The sequence below is a fragment of the Leuciscus leuciscus genome, assembly GCF_965113295.1.
Source record: "Leuciscus leuciscus genome assembly, chromosome: 4".
Lineage (NCBI taxonomy): Eukaryota > Metazoa > Chordata > Actinopteri > Cypriniformes > Leuciscidae > Leuciscus > Leuciscus leuciscus.
In genome coordinates, this window is record NC_138728.1 from 13,078,600 (window position 1) to 13,099,712 (window position 21,113).

General features: G+C 38.9%; 1 protein-coding gene and 1 long non-coding RNA gene across 2 annotated transcripts in view; both read left to right on the forward strand.

Moving 5' to 3' along the window:
• exoc4 (exocyst complex component 4) overlaps positions 1 to 21,113 on the forward strand; it is a 138,458-nt gene that overhangs the window by 36,258 nt on the left and 81,087 nt on the right. Inside the window, exons 7-9 of the mRNA XM_082167140.1 lie at positions 4,173 to 4,347; positions 20,159 to 20,304; positions 20,526 to 20,614. Of these exons, the coding sequence (XP_082023266.1) occupies positions 4,173 to 4,347; positions 20,159 to 20,304; positions 20,526 to 20,614 (410 nt within the window). The remainder of the gene's footprint in view (positions 1 to 4,172; positions 4,348 to 20,158; positions 20,305 to 20,525; positions 20,615 to 21,113) is intronic.
• LOC309496941 lies at positions 4,367 to 5,245 on the forward strand. The gene is made up of 2 exons (XR_014205283.1): positions 4,367 to 4,945; positions 5,005 to 5,245. It is a non-coding gene; the product is annotated as an uncharacterized lncRNA (long non-coding RNA).

Genomic DNA, 21,113 nt, shown 5'->3' on the forward strand with positions numbered 1-21,113 from the left:
ACATATGTAAAATTTGTGAATCGTATTGTATTTTTCCAAACCTCATAGTATTTATTTGATCATTTTTTTCATATAAATTCATTCATTTATAAATCAGTTTTCTATTTTTGAATTTAATTATGAAAAATGCAACCACGTGAAATTAGTAGGAAGGGCAGATCTTTCTTTATGAAAATCTGAATTTCTGCATATATGAGACAATCTATTCTTTTCAGCTCCCTAAATATGCGCAGCCATACTGAATATGTTCTCATTGGCTTTTCGTTTCAAGCATCTGTAGTGTGAACATTCATTTAAAGACAGCATAACACTCTTTACTTGAGACATTTGCAATTTTCCTAATGAAACTATAGATGAGACTTGATTTTAGCAATTGGCTTGTGATTGGATCATGAAAAGTGAAGTGTTAATCTATGATATTATTGGTTGATTTTAATTTTTCCCCTGCCTACATGGCCTTGATTACATCAAATCAGGAATGTTTTGATGGAAGATTATTAAAACAAATGTATTTATTTACATTAACATACACCAAAAAATGCACAGGGCGAGAATTATTAATTAAAGTATGTCTTTAAATGATGTAGGAAATAAAAAGCGCAGATGACAGTCACTTTAGACTTTTAGTTCTTTTAGTTCTCCCTCTTAAAGTGATTTTGTTTTTAAGGTAATGCACTTTGGAAGGCATTTGTACTGAAGTGTGATTGGTTTTCATTGTTTTCCTTCTTTATTGCGCTCTCTCACTTTACCCGATGATGGCTCGCTGGATCAATGCACTCATCTGTCATGTGGCATTCATACCTCCCTCATTTCCAGAAATGGTGTAATCCATAAAAGCGAGCCACGGCCAGGCTCTGCTTAAGCATCGGCTCTAACAGAGAAAAACAAAAGCAAGAGAAGAAAAGACCGATAATGAAGGCTGTTAAGGAAACGCTCTTTACCCAAGGCAAAAATGAACTCTCAATCGCTTATTTTTTCATAGCTATTCTTTGGGATTTAATGTTTGCCCTCCTCATTTCTCTCAAATATAAGCTTCCAGTTTGCAAGTGAATATCCACTGAATTTTCATTGTGTGCTTTTAATGATATAAACTGGGGGTTTTCTTTGAAAGCAGTGACTAATGCTGGAAAATATCCATTAATCACAAACTCATTTGAGAAATGGTTTTGTTGTACCTATGTGTGTTTCATCTGAACGGCATTGTGCTAATGTATCATACAATGCAATTACCCACAAAGCACTGCCGAATTAATATGGCAGTTCATAAATCTGTTTCCTGTAAAAGGTAAACCAGCTGAAAACGTCCAAATGACCTGAGTGAAAATAAGGTCCTGTTTTTAACCATAGAGCATTTTCAGTGTTTACTTTCTTTAAATTATTAAATTACTTGTCTATGTCTGTGCTAACTTGAAAGTTGAGGTAGGGCTCTGTTTCTATGGAAACCTCAACAGAAAAAGCAAGTCACTGCTGCATTACAGTTCACAGTGAAAATATGCCTTACACAGTGTCCTAACCTGGCATGATGTGACAAAGGCTACATTCACACTGCAAGCCTTAGTGTTCAATTATGATTTAGTGTTCAGATCCGATTTCTTTGTGTCTGTTCACAGTATGTTTTCAAATGTGGCTAACATCAGGTTTGGGTGTGAACTGGTCACAGTCCTGAACTGAATATAACTAAGAACCATGCAGCACGCTGTCGTAGATGTAAACATGGAGGCCACTAAAGTTAGCGTTTATGCGTTAATTTATAAGGTGATGTGCCGTGGAAGCCAGGGAATTTGTGCACAGCTTATAAGGACGATGCAAAGGAGGATGCAGACGAGGATGAGAAGAAAGAGAGCAACGTTTTTCTCGTATAGTTTTCGCTCAAGTTTTGCTTGTATAGTAGCCTGGAAATCCAGAAAGATTAATGGTTTTAATGAAAATGATTAATTAATGAAAGATTAATGGTCTGGCATCGACTAATGAAAATCGGCCAGCTCGAGGGGCGGCACCAAGCATGCATTTGAAAATCTCACTACACGCAATTGGATAACACTACGACCAATCATAACAAGCCCCATACGCTTAGCTACCAGCGGAGCTAATTGGTAGATTAGACTCTTGCCGTATCCTGTTGGCAAAACAGCAAAAACGCCATTCTTGCAAAGGAACGATTTGAGCGCCGTCTTCTGTTCCTCCTTTAGATAAAAAGCCAAGTCTAACTCGTTCATTGTAGCGGCCAAAGCCGTTTCTAACAGCTGGTGTTCATCCATAGCCATCTTGCAATGTTTACTAATGACTTTGATGTCACAGCGCTGTCGTCATCTGTTTAGCTCGCCTCTGGCCCGCCTATATCAGATAACCCGATGTGATTGGTGCAGCTCGGATACAAGGGCATATTTAATGAGCATCATTACTCGACGCCAGAGTAAACTCGCTGAGCAAATTCAACTTGTGCTCTCGCGAGAACTCTGGATTTACAGGGTACTTGTATAGTGCTGTCATCATAATACTTATGAGTATAACAGCTCACTGTCCCTCTACTGACTAACTTCACTGTTGCTTTCACTGAGTAACCAAAGTAACCTACCGGAATTTAAAATCGTTGGAGTGGAGTGACAGAATTGTGATGAACGTTGATCTAATACGACGTAAAAGTCACATGCAAAACATCAGACCTGTATCACGTATGGATGTGGCCCAAATCATAATTAAAAAGATCAGATACATGTGGTTTGTGCTCTTAACACTTATGAAGAAAAAAAACAAACAAAAAAAAAAAACAGGTCTGAGTTGCGTATAAGCAAGAAATAAATAAATAATTGGATTTGGGCCATTTTTGCCTGCAGGATACAATCAGGAATTATTTGATAAATAAAACAGCTATGTGGTGTAGGATGAGATTTCACAGTGGACATACCCAGTATAATACACAATGGAGACCAAGTGGTCACCATAATATTTTTTTGATGGTTGGTGTCACTGCTGGCCAGGGCAAAGAAAAAAATTCTAACCATGTAAAAGACAATTAATTAATTAATGAATTAATTTGTTTGTTTGTTTATCCATTTATTTATTTATTTTGATTTATCCGTTGCTTTATTTTTTTAATATTTGCTTTTATTTAATTATTAAATTTATTTATGTTATACTTTTTTTATTTTTTTATTTTTATTATTTATTAAAACCATAAATATGACCATAAATTAAGAAAGATACTTAGATAGATGGTGTCGTTATGACATCTACCAACTGGTCCATGCCAAAACCTTGTCCCCTTGGTTCATATGTGTTTGTGTAAATAGGTATGGTGCTTTGGGTTGGCTTTCTGCACTGTTTGTATGAAGGAGTGTCATCCTGTATAATATATGTTTACATGTTGAGTCTGAGTCAAGGGTTATGTCCTGTCCTTTGTAAATCAGGCTTAACATGTGTTATCATGCACTGTCTCTCACATGAACATCCATCATCTTGCTGTCTTCCACCTCCCAGCAATCTTTATACCCTACATCATGCTGTCACCTCCAACCTCTTCATTCCGCCTTTCAGGGTTTTCTTCTCCCTCACTATACTGGGATGAATGAGTAAACTCCACAAAAGTCAGACAGATGTGTGTCCTCCTAGTGGACCCAGAGAGTTTGACAGATGCTGCTAATTGTTGTTGGTGAACAGCTGGTGCTGCTCAACAGGGAGACTCTGTCAGCACCCTGCTGCTGTCATGTTCATTAGTAACAGAGAATGGACCGCTTTTGGCTTGGTTTTGGAGATGTGGAGGGATTTATGATAGACAGACTGACTGACTGCAGTTGTGGCTTTGTCTTGGAAAGCCTCTAGATGAGGAGTTTTCAGACTGGGGTCCAGGGACCCACAAGGAGTGCTGGGAGTTCTGCAAACAAACAGAAAAGCAAAAAAAAAAAAAAAAAAGTAAATGGTTTTCGTTTGCAAAATGTAAATTTTAGGGCTGTCAAGGTTAACATGCTAACTCAAGATATCAATGGATACTAATTCTAATAATTAATATGATGAATGCAATATTTGTTAACACATCTCTCTGTCTGTCTGTGTCTGACAGGTTCAGGAGTAGCTTGTATTTGTGTTTCTCCTTGTCATCGCTGCATTTGAGCTTGCTAATATCAATTCTTTTTTCATCCATTTTGAAGTTTTTCTCACTCTATTACCCTCTACAGGTTGTTGCTGGAACTGCTCGAGCTGTTGTTTGATAAGTTGAATGCAGTGGCCCAGGCTCACAGCGTGGTTCTCCGTCACCTACAGCAGATTGTCGTCTCTCCCAATGGAGCCCAGGAAGGGATCAAACTCTATGAGCAGGCGGATGTCTATGCCAAGATCCAAACCGTCCTACAGGTCAGTTTCTGGAGAGGCATTCCATAGAGCAGATCCAGGTTACTGGGTAATATATTTGAAATCTGAAAGATTGCAGTGAAATATATGCAATATGTTAAAATTGGGTTTTGCAAGAGACTATTCTGACCACATATGGCCTTGCCACCACACAGCAACGTGTTAGAAACCATTCAACTGACCTTAGCAACTGCAAATCTTCAGCATAAAATTCATAGCTAACTCCTTTGCAACAACCCAGTGCTGAGAAACCACACGCTTATTTAAAGCTGTCATTTTAAACAAAATATACTATTAACTGATATTTACTAGCTGTATATTTAATTACTTGTAAACAGAAGGGCTGTTTATAGTTATTCGATGTTTCATGTGCCGCTTCTGTAAAGCGGTACAGGTGGAGAAAGAATGTGTGGCTGAAGTTTTGTGAATAATCTACATAAACTCATCCCAAGTGCTGTGTTTAATTGGAAAATGTTGTATTTTAGTGTGTATGTGTGTGCTTGTGTATTTGGCAGAAGACTGATGGGCAGGTGAGATTACCAGCTGTTCACATAAACTTTGAGAATTCTCTCAAGAGGCCCAACATTTAGTGTCTGTTTGTGTGTTTGAAAAGTACCCGCTGGAAATCCTGCCGCAGGTTTTCATTTCGTGCGATTTGAGTGTTTACATTTATTTGCGTTTATATTTCATTGTTGGTTTTTCTGTGAAATGGAGTAAACTAAATTACAAAATTATTTTTTGGAGCTAGAAGCTCTTACTAAAACTATAATTAAGTCAATAACAAGGATAAAATAAAAGTTCTTTCATGGGAGGGGAAAATGCTTCCTAAAACTTGTTGTTGTTGATTGAAAATGCTGTGTACAATTAGATCAAACTATATTTAGATGGTTAATTTAGAGTTTTTTTTAAACAATTTAATTTTTTACGGTTTTGCTTTGTTTTGTTTATTTTTTGCAATTGAGTAATTCTTTTTCAGAGTTACTCCAGTCTTTCTTGATTCAAGTGGCAGTTTGGATTCCTGATTCACTAGATCAGTGCAACAATCACATCTTGCTTTTCTCTTAACAGTAACCGTAAATGGAGAATGGTTCTTCTGATGGGTTATGCAATATTGCCTCGCATATATCTAGAATTATTGTGCTCAAGCAGTTTTAAAACCATTTTAGGGACAGATGGTCAAACTAATTGAATATTCAGATTCATAGAGGTTGTAAAAACTAGACCTCATAACCTTTTCATGTTCATATCATTCTCTGTATTTGTACTTTTTCTTCCCTTTAAGACTTCCATCTCTCTCCATTTTCTCTCTGCCTTCTATCTCATTGCATGTGCACTCTTTCAAAGCATTATTTTTCAGCTGCATGCTAGGGAGGATCCAGTCATGCAGTAGAGACAGGAATCAGGAGAACGAGGGCGGGAAGGAGGGAAAGAGAGATGGGGATGGTGGTGCAGCTTGGGAATGAGTAAATGGGTTTGTCATCACTCCATCACACAGGGTGAAGAGTCAGACTGTGACCTTCCTCCCGTATTTTTTACTCCTCCTTTCAAAGCAGTCTGCAGAGAGCGGTAAGGAAAGAACAAGCTCGGCCCTGCCAACTGTTGCTAAGGCCCGCTGAGCTCCTCGCAGACCTTAAGTAACAAGGAGCCTTTTTCTGAGAGGCGAGTATGGAAGTCAAAATATGCATTTAACTGCCGTATGATGAGGGCTCGACTGTGTGCACGTGCACTGCCTCTTTTTTCGGCATTCATTAGCATGAGAACCTCACGCCCTAGCTAGCAACAGATTAATTTGTTTATTTAGAGCCTTTGCTTCAACTTGTATGCTGCGTCTGTAAGCTTAAAAAAAATGTGCCTTCAAAGGATGCATTCTAAGATAGGAAGGCATCAAGGCACGTCCGAATCCAATTTTAGCTTCACTCCCTGTCATCCATCCATCCTTCCATCCATCCATCGTTTGTTCGTTCCATCGGGGTTGGTACGATTTGTATGCTCACCAAGGCTGCATTTATTTGATCAGAAATACATTAAAAACAGTAATATTGTGAAATATTATGACCATTTAAAATAACTTTTATATTTTAAAGTCCCCCATATTAATATGAAGACATATTTAAAGGAACCGTATGTAAGAAATGTATTTCAATTAATCATAATTAATCATGGCCCTGATATGTCATTAGACATTAAGAAATCATGTTCATTTCAAATACTTATATCACTGACAACAGTAGTCTGGCCAGGATATTGTCATTTAAAAGTAAAGTTGCAGCCCTCGACTGATGTTGTCATGTTGTGTTTTGGCCTGATGCTCCACCCTCCACCTATCTACCAATCACGAAGTCAGTAGTGTTTCGGCATCCGGGTTGCCAGCTCTGCTCTAGTTACCACAGCTGCAAACGTATTGAATAAAAAATGCCAGCCTGTATCTGGCAACCTCGAGTCAGGGGGAGGGGGAGGGGATACACCGCTCTACAGTAATTTGAAAGTGATTGCAGTGCCAGTTTTGGCCACAATCTTACATACTGTTCCTTTAAGACATCATTTATGATCATTTGAGATGGATGTATGGAAATTGTTTCATAGTTTTGGTCTTAAACGGGTTGAATGATTTACAGCAAAAAATGAAATAATCGGGTGGTCAAAAAAACGAAAGGCAACAGGATAGGGAAGTGTACCTATACTGCAGAGTCATCTTGGCTTTCCTGAAATAGATGATGTTAAGTGTTCAGTGTGCTTCGTTGCCCAAGCGGGCTGCTTGCCAGGGGCTGCGGAGTCTCCTGTGGTCACTGCGTGAGATAATGCAAGCTCTTGATGAGAATCTTCATTAAGGTAGATGAGGTTTTCCTAATCTTTTGTTTTATTTCTCTCCTCTTGATCACATCAGCAAATCTCATCTTATCTCTTCTTCCCTTCACCTGACTGCGACAGTGTTTTGTCAGTTTAGACTGGTCCATCATAAAAATACACAGCATCTTCTGAAGACGTGCAGAAAAAGCTGCTTCCTTTCTGTTTTCTCTTTGGAATGAAGAATGTGAGCGAGTGAGGGAGAGTACAGTGTCACACTTTTCTTTTCTTTTTTTCCCCTCCTGTCCTTTTTTTCTTTTTTGTCTTTCTGTTTTCCGTTCTTACATTTCATTTTTATAATTTTATTGTTTATTTTCTATGTCTTTTTTTGTTTTCTCTCCTTTTTCTGTTTCTCCATCTTTAGAATATTGTCTTTTAACTTTCGTTTTGCGGTCGCTCTGTATATTTCTATGGCATTGCTGTCCTGGAGTAATTAGCTTTTGAAGTGGATTTACTTATTGTAAAGTTAACGAAAGTTATTTTACATTTAGTCATTTAGTTATCATGAGGACTGTAATGTTTAAAGCAGATGATTAAACAAATGTCAGTCGACCGGGAAGATTTTAAAACGAGCCGTTCATTAAGAAACACGCAAAATCGCTGTTAAAATACAGACCGGAAGTCAAAAGGCAACGAGCGTAGCGCTGAAAAGGGGCGGGGCTACATAAGGTCTATAGAGTGGTGCAGGTATGACGTAGGGCTGCACGATTAATCGCAATTTACATGTAATCGCACTTAAATCGATTTGGCTTATCGCGATTTTGAAATCGCAAAGGCTGCGATTATATGTTATGTGCAGCTTGTCATTGATGTACGGCTCAGTAAACGCTTCTCCATCTGAAAGCACTGTGAGTTTGAGTCACTTACTGTATAATGTGCATTTGAAAAAGCAACACGCGTCAAACATCTTTCCAAACACGAGAATCATTTATGAACCTCTTGTCCAACAAAAGACAACATTTAATAACATGCATTTACTCCAAACTCACTTCATAACGACATTTGAGCTCATCCTTCTGTGAGATGATGTGCCTTCTTACACAGAAGGCAGTCGTGTATTTATAAGTCATGTTTAATCAAAGCGTTTCAATCTTCTGTTTATTCAGCTACATCGATAGGGGTTTCCTGGAATGATGCGCCGTTATTGTACTTCTGCGGCGGGGCATATTTAGCGTGTTTGCTCTAGAGCGCCCTCTGGCATTCAGATGGAGCAGTATTTACTACCGATCAGCCGCACCGCTCCACTGACAAGCTGCGCATAAGATAATCGCAGCCTTTGCCAAATCGCGTGCGGTTTTATTGCGATTAATCGTGCAGCTCTACTATGACGTCACTTTGTAGGCCAACCAGCAGTTAGCATCACACTGGTTCCCCTCGACAAAAACCCACTAGGATTTTGCCATAGGCTTTTGGATTATCGCTAAAAACAAGCTCTGTGATCAACAAAAGTTTATGATACTTGCACGTTTTGTCCACCAATATAATTGTCACAGATGAACACAACTTTTATGAGTTTTGAAGCCTAAATGCAGCTGCCAGAAGTAAAAAGCTAAAGGTAGGTATAAACGAACTACACCATGGTCCCACAAATTCAACGTCACCACCACTAAGCTTCCGACAACTCTTTCAGTTTTTATCTAAAAACATTTTCCCAGAAAGTTCGAGTTATAATAGTTTGTAAGAGCACAATTATAAGCATAATGATGCTGTAAAAACGGACTGAGATTACCTTTTCGGCGTGATGATGTTTAATCTCCCCGACAGCCTTTGTAGTCCCATTTGTTAGCAACCGCCTTTTTCAAGACATGTACCAGCTTCAAAAAATCCCGAGTGGGGTAATATTGATGTATTTTAAGTCGTGTTCAGCACAGACCTTCCAGATTCAGATTGATTTAGCCATTGATTTTGGGATCATGGAACTGGCAGTGCTCTCTTATTTCCTTTTTTTCGGTTCTTTTTCTTTTTTCCTTTTTCTTCACTTTTTCTTGTCATCTTCTTTTTCTATCCTGTAGTTTTCTGTTATTTTCTGTCATTCCTTTTCCTCATACGGTGACACTCTTGAGTTCTGGTGTCAGGTGCTGATTGCGGGACTGTTCTCAGGTGTGACTTACGCAAATGCACTCATGCACCGATCTCTCTTAGGTGTAGATGAGACCCCTGTGCACCCTTGTCTTTCTAGCTAGCTTAATACCGAACTTTTACCGAACCAAGTTTCCTCTGTTCCTGTGGGAGAATTACATTGACCTTTCCATTACACTGAAAACATAAAGGCCATGGACAGATGGACCTGAGAAGACATGTTATAATCTTTACTTCTTTCAGTTCCTGAATCTTTGAACTGTGGCTCGGCCATTCTTGAAGACAGCTGAGCAAAAGTCTGTGAGTGCTAGGATCCATATTTAACTTGTAAACCTGGTTCATAAAGGACCATGCAGAGTTTTTTAGGAGTGTGTGGAGTAAATAGATATTGACTTTTTGAAGTGGCCATTGACTGAACTTTTTGCCGCCGACAGACCAATCCCAGATTTGTCCTAGCCCCATTTAAATGCCCCTGAACAAGTGGCAAAACTGGCAGTAGTAATTATAAATATGTTTTAGAGGTTCTCAAGTGGTTTGGCCATAGGACCAACATTTTCCTGTAGTCGAGCCAAATTTTTTGGAATTTGAACCAAGCAAATTTATATATTTTTTAAATGGTTGACACGTACACACAAGCACTTTACTTGACATATGCATAAATTACAAGAATATCACTAACACTGATGAATAAACAGTATAAGGTAAGGCTATTAAATAACAGCCCTTAAAGTTTTTGTTAATATAATAAAGTTAGGAAGTGAATGAAAATAAAGTGGGTTAAGGTTACAAAAACACTTTTTATGGTTGTGATAATGTTATCTTAAATGTATTCTATCATCCCTGTGGATATTGGTATTGATATTGAATAGATATTAAACTTTTGATATATTTTTTTATATGATATTGAGTTTTCTTTTGATGTTGCTGTTTTTTATTGAATATTGAATTATTGATTATTAATTATTGGTTTATTGATAATGTTTTCTGACAGTAAATTTAGTTTTGATTTGAGTCCCATCAGATATTGGTATTTATATTTAAGAAATGTATGATTTTTGATATTGAAGTGTCTGTTGACATTTTACTTCTTTTTTTTGGTCGCTTACAGACCAGTCCTGGATCTTAATTATTCATCATTGATTTTTGGTATATTTAATATGGTCTTGAAATTTGATGATTTTTACATTTTGTTTTTAAAGTTTACTTAATTCTCACAGAGGTCCAAGTCCCGCGCTCTAGAATCCGTATCCCATTGTTTAGAAAATAAAAATGATGGCACTAGTTGTAATCTCCCTCTTTGCGCTCTATTGATGTCCCTCCCCCTAAGCCTCACGGACTTGAGCCTGGGAATGATGGGTAAGAGGGTGAAGGGAACAAGAGCGTGAAAGGGGAAAAAAGAAAGGAAATTACAAACTTTCCACTTTGACAACTTGTTTAGATTTAGTGGGAGCCACACAGCCTCAGAGTAATTGGATTATACAGTGTTAGTGAGGCGTTTCATGCCCTGACAGTGATTAGTCTGGCAGCGGAGGGAGAGGCAAAGTGCTTCTGTTTCATGTCGATGAGATAGACAGACACATGGCCTCTAAATGAGCTGTTGTGTACCAGCCTAAATGATCTATTGTAACTGGCCACGGCATGCATATTGCTTGTGGATTTGAAAGATTTCCACCACAGGGTTAATGATCATAACAGTTCATTTCCATGTTTTAAAACCCAGCGTCCCCCCCCCCCCCCCAGGCTTTATGGTCGAGACACGCTGGTTGTTTTGAAAAACGCCACTCTTATGTTCATTAATTGCTACAGTAATTATGCATTCTTTTGTGATGTGCGTCTCTGTAATAGCAACGGCCGTAGTGGACCGTACTGAGTATCGCTGAGGGGAATGCTAATGACATCTCGTAATGAGATGCTGCTCCAAGCATTGACCTCTCTATGTGATATGTAATATCTACATTGAACTAGAGTATGTCAGAAGTACTGGATATAATACAGGATGAGGGATAAATAATGTTCAGCGAGGCTTTTGAATCAATAGACGTCACAGTGTATCACTGATGAGGTCAGCTTGTGTTTTTAGAGAAAGGTTTTTGGCTCTCTGGGGGGAAGGGGTTGTTTGCCCATGTCTTAGTCTTGAACAAATATGTTTTTCAGCCTGGAGGCTCACACTCATTCTATGTGTTGTTGTTGTTGTTTTGTTGTTTTTTTGCATTCTCTTGGTTTGTTTGCTTCGTCTTGGTTTGTTTATTGAATAGATATAAGATATAGACAATATATATATATATATATATATTTTTTTTTTTAAGTGGCTGCTATTAATTAGTATGTTTAATATTGTTTTGATAATGTTTTCTTACAGTAAACATATTTGCCATGTTCTGAGTCCAAGTATATATTAGTATTTATATTGAAGAGTTATTTGAGTTGATTTTTTATATTGATAATTTTTGGAAGTGGCTGTTGACTGTATTGTATGCATTTATTTTGTTTTTATTTGATTAATATTTAATTTCTTTTTTTACTGTAGGTTTTATGACCTTTTCCATTTTTAATCCTCAATACTTCACTATTTTGAATAACTATCAGTTATTGGACTCTTTCTTCAGGTTATTTGCTATGAACGATCAGCAGCTTATATGTACAGGTAGATTCACTATAAACTATCTTAAAGGGTTAGTTCACCCAAAAATGAAAATTCTGTCAGTAATTACTCACCCTCATGTTGTTCCAACCTAGGGTTGGGTATCGGTTGGGTTTTATCCGATACCAGTACCTACTCGGTATTTTTCAAACGGTTCCGGTGCTTAAACGGTTCTTAAACCGGTACTTAAGAAAACGAAACCGCACACACTTTATCAAAAAAATAAACCGCACACACTTTATCAAAAAAATAATACCTGTGTGTGTTTTCTGAAAAAGATTTTCTGATTTCTGATTAAATAAAAAATTGTGCCGATCAAAAAATGTTCTTCTCATATTATTTATATATATTATATATTATATTACGTATTATATATTATAGACTTTTACAAAACAGAGAAATATCTGACACTGAGCAGAAATATTTAACACACATAGTATAGCCTCATATAAATATACTTGATATTCATACTTGATATGCAAGATTTGCAGTTGGCATTAAAATACTAGACTTACCCGAAGAGGATACACACACACACACACACACAGACACAAACTCACGCACATACTCATCTGAGACGCGAGCGCGCGCACACACACACACACACACACACAAACTCGCGCACATACTCATCTGAGACGCGAGCACACACACACACACACACACACAAACTCGCGCACATACTCATCTGAGACGCGAACACACACACACACACACACACACACACACACACAAACTCTACACACACGAGACGCGCGGAACTCTCCGCGCACATACTCATCTGAGACGCGAGCTCACACACACACACACAAACTCACGCACATACTCATCTGAGACGCGAGCACACACACACACACACACACACACACACACACTCGCGCACATACTCATCTGAGACGCGAGCACGCACACACAAACTCTCCGCGCACATACTCATATAGACGACGCCTCATAAATAGATCGATCTCTGCAACGTATTGAAGCGCGTCCAACGTATTGAAGCGCGCGTGAAGAAAGTGCGGTGTGCGCGAGCCACAAGAATCTGATCGCAGGCAATGAGCACTTTGATCATTTAAAAAAACACAGTTCAGCGCTAGATCGTCTCTTATTTAACAAACGAACTAAATGAATGCTCTGCTGGTTAACTGGAGATGTTTTGTTATTGGATCATTCGTGCCGCGAGATGTTTTATAGGGGGCGGTGAAAAAAGTCAGGCACCGAAATCAGGCACCGAAAGTTGCGTTCTTATTCGGTCTCGATACTACCGTTTACGTCGGAACCGGTTCTCTATTGGAACCGGGTTTCGGTACCCAACCCTATTCCAACCCCATAAGACCTTCGTTCATCTTCGGAACACAAATTAAGATATTTTTGATTAAATCTGAGAGCTGGCTCACTCCTCCATAGGCTTCTAATGGCGCTTTTCCACTACACAGTACCAGCTCGCCTCGGCTCGGCTCGACTCGGCTCTGTTTGGTTTTCCACTGTGTAAAAGTTGTACCTGTACCTGCTTCCAGGTACTTTTTTTCGTACCACCTCCGGCGAGGTTCTGAGCGAGCTGAGGCGAGCTGAGGCGATACTAAAATGTGACGTGAAAACACGGCAGACTGCTGATTGGTCAGAGAGAATCGTCACTATTCACTGCGTCATCATTGCACGCGCCAGACGGAGTATCCTGAATAAAAAACAGCAAAAACAAAAACAAAAACATCCAAAAACAGCATACACTCGATTTCCTCCATTGTCCTGTGTGTTTGGGTAGCGGGTGTGTCTCGCGCGTCTCGCGTAAAAGATTAAGTCACGGCAGTATCCTGCGGCGTCGCTATGACGACCAGGTACTATTGTGGAGGTACTATCTGCAATGGAAAACGGAGCGAAAAGCGAGCCGAGCCGAGCCGAGTCGAGTCGAGTCGAGTCGAGTCGAGTCGAGTCGAGTCGAGTCGAGTCGAGTCGAGTCGAGTCGGTACTGGTAATGGAAAAGCGCCATAAGACACTATAACTTGCTGGCTTAAAGACATCGTTAATATAGTCCAAGTGACTACAGTGGCTCAATCTTAAAGGGATAGTTCACTTTGAAATAAATTTTTGGTATGTTTTAGCTTACCTCAAGGGCATCCAAGATGTAGATGTCTTTTTTTCCGCAGTAGTTTCAATTTTGATATTTTTAGGTCAAACCGTTCTTGTCTGTCAGTCATATAATGCAGGTCTATGGTCATTATCTCAAAACACAAGCACAGAGTCCAAATTAAAACAATTCCCCGTCGTCCAAATTAAACAATTCCCCATCGTAAGTACACATTGATGGCCTAAGACACGAAACGAGCGGTTTGTGTGAGAAAACGAACAGTATTTATATCGTTTTTACCACTTATACGCAGCCATGTCCGAGTGATCTGATCTGACGTGTACACAGACTGGTGCATAGATATATACACACTAGATGTCGCCTTGTCTACGGCAGTTCATTGGAACGAATGTCTTTAAGGCGACATCTAGTGTATATATCTATGCACCAGTCTGCGTACACGTCAGATCAGATCACTCGGACATGGCTGTGTATAAGTGGTAAAAACGATATAAATACTGTTCGTTTTCTCACACTAACCGCTCATTTCGTGTCTTAGGCCATCAATGTGTACTTATGATGGGGAATTGTTTAATTTGGACGACGGGGAATTGTTTTAATTTGGACTCTGTGCTTGTGTTTTGAGACAGTGACCATAGACCTGCATTATATGACTGACAGACAAGAACGGTTTGACCTAAAAATATAAAAATTGAAACTACTGCGGAAAAAAAGACACCTACATCTTGGATGCCCTTGAGGTAAGCTAAAACATACCAAAAATTAATTTCAAAGTGAACTATCCCTTTAAGTTTATAAAGCGACGAGAATACTTTTTGTGCGCAAAAAACAAACAAAAATAACGACTTTATTCCACTATTCATTTCCTTCTCTCTGGGCCTCGAGTTAGTTCACGTAGTGTTTTAGCGCAGCGCGTCTGTGTTGTACGTCACACGTAGGCTCACTATTGGCCGACACTGGTCATGTGTGTGATGCGTGTGACGTGCAACACAGAAGCGCTACTCAGTTACACTACGTGAAAAAACTCGAGGCCCAGAGAGAAAGAAATTAATAGTGGAATAAAGTCGTTTTTTTTTTTTTTTTTTTTGCACAAAAAGTATTCTCGTCGCTTTATAAACTTAAGATTGAGCCACTGTAGTCACTTGGACTATATTAACGATCTCTTTAATGCATTTTCTGGGCCAGCAAGTTATAGTGTCTTAGAAGCCTATGGAGGAGTGAGACAGCTCTCAGATTTAATAAAAAATATCTTAATTTGTGTTCCGAAGATGAACGAAGGTCTTACGGGGTCGGAACAACATGAGGGTGAGTAATTACTGACAGAATTTTTGTTTTTGGGTGAACTAACCCTTTAAGCCGCTTTTCCACCGTCGGGCCGAACGGTTCTAAGAATGGTTCCAGTTGTATTTCCACTTGAGCCTGGTACGGCACGATTACAAACTGTTCTTGGCCCGGAATTTTCTGCACCGTTGGTACCTGGTAGCTTAATTTCAGCTTCAAACTATTTATAAAACTGCTAAAATTATATTTACACTCAAAATATCTGTTATAAAACAGCTGATATTCTGTTTTGTAGATATTATTTATTGTGTGTGCTGGGAAAATCTGATGAAATAGCATTCCAGAATGTGGAGAGAAGACAACAAAGAGATAAATTAATCAACAAGTAATTTTTATCTCTAACTGAGGTGTTTATTTACACCTATGTGTGCTTATATTACTAGTAATGGTAATGTATCCATGGTAACAGAACCCCAGGTTCATTATGCCCCTCCTCCACAATAATAATAGTTTTATTGTCAGTCAGGTCAGGCATTTTTAATTCCACCTTTTAATTGCACAGTTTGGTAGTTTTTGTGAGATTTTAAAAGTTATGAAGGTCGTGCATGCACCCAGTTAAAAAAAAAAAACACTTCCGAAAGGGTCATGTTTTGGTGTCAGATGCCTTCTTGGAAACCATGGAACGAGAGGAAACAGCGTTTTCTTTGTAATCTCAAGAGGGGTAGACGAGAGGCGGGAAGCTTTGTTTATTTCCCTCGTTTCTTAAAGCACTCTGCAAACGTCTATCATCAGAGAGCAGGTGCTCACCTGCACATCCTTCAATACTGTTTTTCTTCTTTAATTAGCTTGATTTGTAGCTAAGAGAGGGGATGAGTGCTGCTTTTCACTGTTCATTAAATTGAGAATGTGTCCTCAAAGACAAAGGGCTGGGTTTAAAGGTTCACTGAAGATTAACTCTTGCTTTTCCAGACAGTATATAAACACTTTGCTAAACTTTGTGATGGTTTTGAGCCGTAAGGAAGCAGAATTGTTTGTAACAGCTGCGGGTTATACTGACGCACACTTATTCGTGCACATCACAAACCCAGCCAGTGTGCTGCTCTGTGTTTATTATCTGGTGTGAAAAGCCATTTGCTGTTTCTCACAGGCTCTTGTTTCCCAAGCCCATTTTCAAGCTAGTCTTTTCTTGGAAGAGGCCATGAATATTGATTTTTTTTTTTTTTTTTTTTTCTTCCCTTTCTGTTAAAACAACCTAGTCTTTAAGGCTCCAATAAAGAAGAGGGCTTGTGAAATGAACGTTCGGAAATGGAAGGGTCCAGAGTGTGTCCATCACGTAACTGCTCCTCAAAGTGGTGATTTTAATTCGTATTTGTCCTCCCTTTTTCTCAGAAAAAGGTCATCTGGAGGATGTTTACCGAGGAAAGTCAATGATAATCATTCATTTACTAGGAATCTACCAAACTACCATATTTTCAGAACCTACTAGTCAGTCATCTTGACCCGTCCTTAGTGTTTTCTCAAGGTCATTTGCGAGATAAAGGTTTTTCTCCGTGAAGACACTGATCGGTGTTTAAATTAACACTGAAATGACCACGTATATTCTGGCTCTTAAACTGCTATATAAAACAGGTATTTTTTGTCAGTATGTGTCCATCCATGGGCGGCATAAATCATAAGTGGGACGCTCTTTGTATCTGTTTGACGTGGTGCTTTTAGATGTTCCTGCTGTAGATCAGCAGTTTGTTCTGCATGCTTTATTGCCAGGCTCATTCGAGAGTTCTTTGTGTTGTTGGCGGAGCCGCCTCTGTTGTTTCCACTTACTTGTTTGGTGTTTTAAAATGGACACAGCAATGCTGCTGCCCACGCGTCATCCCTGTTGTTGCAGAAAAACGAAGGCTGCTCTAATAAGCCGCATTATAATGGGGACGAAGACACTTCTGATGAGGCACGAGGTGCTTTAGTGAAAGTGACCTTGCTGGCTCTGGTGGTGGTATAATGAGTTCTGTCTTCAAGTTTTCCTCCCTTCATCTTCTGGTGTTTATCTGTTAAATGCCGTGCAACAAATATTTTCATCTGCTTGCAGTAAAACCCTACACTGCTGCTGTTACTCTCGCACCGAAACATATTTAAAGGATATTGCTGAAAACGAACAATATTGACAGTGATAATGAGGACACAGGAAGAAAAATAATTAATTAGCTATTAAAACAATAATTCTATCAGTTATTTTTCTCTCTTCTTCTTATTTAATGTTAGTTTTTATGCCAGTTCCAAATACAAATGTCTATTCTATGGCACATTGAATGGCTAATAAAGCGTAAAGCAAATAAAATAAGATCCATATGAGGGGCACTTAAAAATTGACTGCATTGTACTGAAGGAATGGCTTGTTCATTTTTGTTTTTAGCTTTGCTGGGATGAATCTGCTGACTGATCACTTTCTAATCTCTCTCTCTATCTGTCTCCCTTGCTGTGTTTACTGTTATCTTCATGATATTTCTCTCTCTGTCTCCCATCCTCCATTCATCCTCCATGCGGTTAATTGCCTTAAAAGTTCCATGTTCCCTTCTTTGAGGTCACTGAAGTGGGTCCAGACTCCTTCATCAGGCAAACGCTGGCATTTAATTAAGTCGGGGGTCTACATGCAAGACCCGCTCCATCACTGGATCAGATGGGCATTAGTAATTTATAATCTGACAGGAATGTAACGGGCTGGCCGGATTGGACTTGTCTCTGGGTTGAGGAATGGCTGTTGATGAGGCTTCCCCTCCTCTCATAGACCGTTCCCTTCTTATCACTGTTTAATTATGCTATTATCAGTCAGATGTAGTTCCATCTGTCCTTTCCTAATTCCATCTCCACTTTGGACTGTTTTGCAGCTGGGATTTAGAAATAGACCAAGCAAATTGCTGCACTAAATTATGGAGCCATTGGAAAACGGCTTGCTAATTTGTGGAAAAGTTTACTCGAACAACTTTTTTAGTACTCTTGCAGCTGTTTGAACCTCTCTTAATGGTTATGGATTGTGTTGAATGGGATATTCATGAACTCGGATGTGCAGTTTTAATCCGAGTTAATGGGAATTTGCTGGCGGACATGGGTAAGCTTTTGAAGTCACACAGACAGACTGGAAAGATGTGGGCCTGAGACAAACCTAGAAACAGATTCGTTCAGACTGATCCAATTAAGTCATTCTAGACTTAGGATATGCATAACTTAACTACATATTTTATTGTATTAATGTATTTAAGGACTGTATAAGTTAATGTTAAAACTGGTTTGAACAATATTTTGTGCGTAAAGCGCTGTGTAAGGCCTGCCCAATCGGTCCAATGGTTTGGTTTGGTCATGCCATGGTTACCCACGGACACTTGACTAAAGTAACATTATATTAAACAGAGGTAAGACTCACCCTATTTAGGTTGGTCGATCAGCAGTTTGCTGTCCTAAACGGAAATCCCCTTTTTGTCTTTACATCCCAAGTGCACTTGAATTAGTGCCAAATATTAGCCAGAACTCTAAAATCGCAGTTGGTGTGCCCTATGCTCCACTCAAAACTAGACATTAGTCCGTTACTAATCTGACGCAGATTTGCGGTAACAATCGATAAAACGTAATTTACTGAAGTTAATAATTTCAGAGTATGTCAGAATAGAATCAAATGTAACAATTTGTTATGTCAGGTAAATGTAACATGCCAATTACATAATCAGTTCAATGATAATAAATACAAAACATCAAATACTCAGGAGTACAGAAAAAAGATGCAAACCTGACTAGAAATACATGATGCTGAGTGTCTTGAGCACACTCAGCATCACGGGCTGATTTGAGGTACAAATCGTCCCTGAGCCTCTTGTTGCATTTCTTTAAGTACTCAGACCGAGACAGAAACGTCTTTCACATGGAAACATTTGCTAACAATGGGAATTTGGGGGTTATATAATACCGTTCAAAGGTTTGGCCAGCAAGAGTTTTTTGTTTCTTTTGGATAGAAAAATGAATACTTTCAAATAATTCAGCAAGGATGCATTAAATTGATCAAAAGTGGCAGTAAAGACGTTTAAATTGTTTGAAATAAATGCTGTTTTTAACTTTCTGTTCCTCAAAGAATACTGTAAAATGTATCACAGTTTCCACAAAAATATTAAGCAGCACAACTGTTTTCAACATTGATAATTATAATAAATGTTTCTTGAAGACCAAATCATAATGACCAATAATGACTGGACCAATAATAAAGACCAATAATGACTGCTAAAAATTTAGATTTGCCATCACAGGAATGTATTCATATATTTATATACTTAAAATAATTATATTTAAAATATGATAAATAAGAAAACAGTTATAAAAAAAAAAAAAAAATTGATTTTGATTTTTTTAAATCAAATAAATGCAGCCTTGGTGAACATAAGAGACTTCTTTAAAAAAAACAAAAACATTAAAATGTCTTACTGACCCCAAACTTTTGAACCGTACTACTGTACAGTATATAGTATAGTGGGCAGAAATGATGTGCAGATACACAATGAATAAAAATTAAATGATTTGAATTATGATAATAATATATTCAATAACATTTTGTGAAGGCTAGATCATGCTTTTTCTCACAGTATAAATGTTCATGAAAATATACAGCTGGCTTTTCACAAATGAATCATCTCATTTGGGTGTCTTTTTGCCTGTTTGCTTGTGTTTACAAAATGCAGGGCTGCCAGCAAGTGCACTAATAAAAACTGTTTATCGTAAGTGCATGTATTGGAACAGCTGCTTAAAGTGTCAAAAAGTCTAAATGAATTTGGTTGTTTACTGTAATATTTGACTGAATAAACATTTGAATATTGCATGTCACTCAACAATCTGCTCTTATGCTCTCTCAGGTGCTGCTAATGGACTACCTGGACGTCAAAAACACCCGTAGCGCTGCAGAACCTTCTGCCCAGCTGTCCTACGCCAGCACCGGCGGAGACTTCGGAGCGTTCTTCTCCAAGAAGAAACCTCAACGACCCAAACAGTCTCTATTCAAGTAAGTTTGTTCGTGCAGGTTGATTCATGAATTGAATTGGAATTTAAAGGTTTTAAGCAGACAAGGACCACACCAATAATACGGGTTAAGTGCCTCATGGGAGACCATTTTCTCCTTACGCTTACGTTTACAATCCGTCAGATGCATCAGATTTCAGGTTAACTTAAAACGAAAACCCTTGACCTGCTTTAACACATGATCTTTGACAACTCCTTTTGCAGGTTTGAGTCGTCTTCCCACGCCATTAGCATGAGCGCGTACCTGCGAGAGCAGCGGAGGGAACTCTACAGCAAAAGCGGGGAGCTGCAAGGTAAGCCAGGGGACCGGGGGGAGGCTGAATGAAGGGGCCGGAGATTGAGGCGTGGGGGACGGCAGGTGTAGTGTGAATAGGATGGAAGGAGTGAATAGAGCGATGATGGAGAGGAGGCCCTGAAGTCATCAGGGTGAAGAGTCGCTTAGCTATGTATCATCCACCTGTTAGAGCTTCTTTTGTTCAGCGTCTCTTTGCTACAGACACATACACACACTTCCCGCTGGAGTGAGACAGACATGCCAGAGAGCGTCTCTTACTCTCCCCTCTTCTCTCACTCTTGAAAATGACCTTGCGGTTTCAATCAGCGGTGCTTGACAGTTGTATGTCCCTTCTTGTTTTTCTTTTTACTTTTTTTTTTCCCCCTCAAGCAATTCCTGTGAGACGCACACTCTGTGAAATGATCGAGAGGGAGCACAAGGTGTTAAGACAAAAAAAGTGAAGGACACATAGAGGGAGAGAGGTGAGAGGCAGATGCTTCTCACACCATTCAGAAATA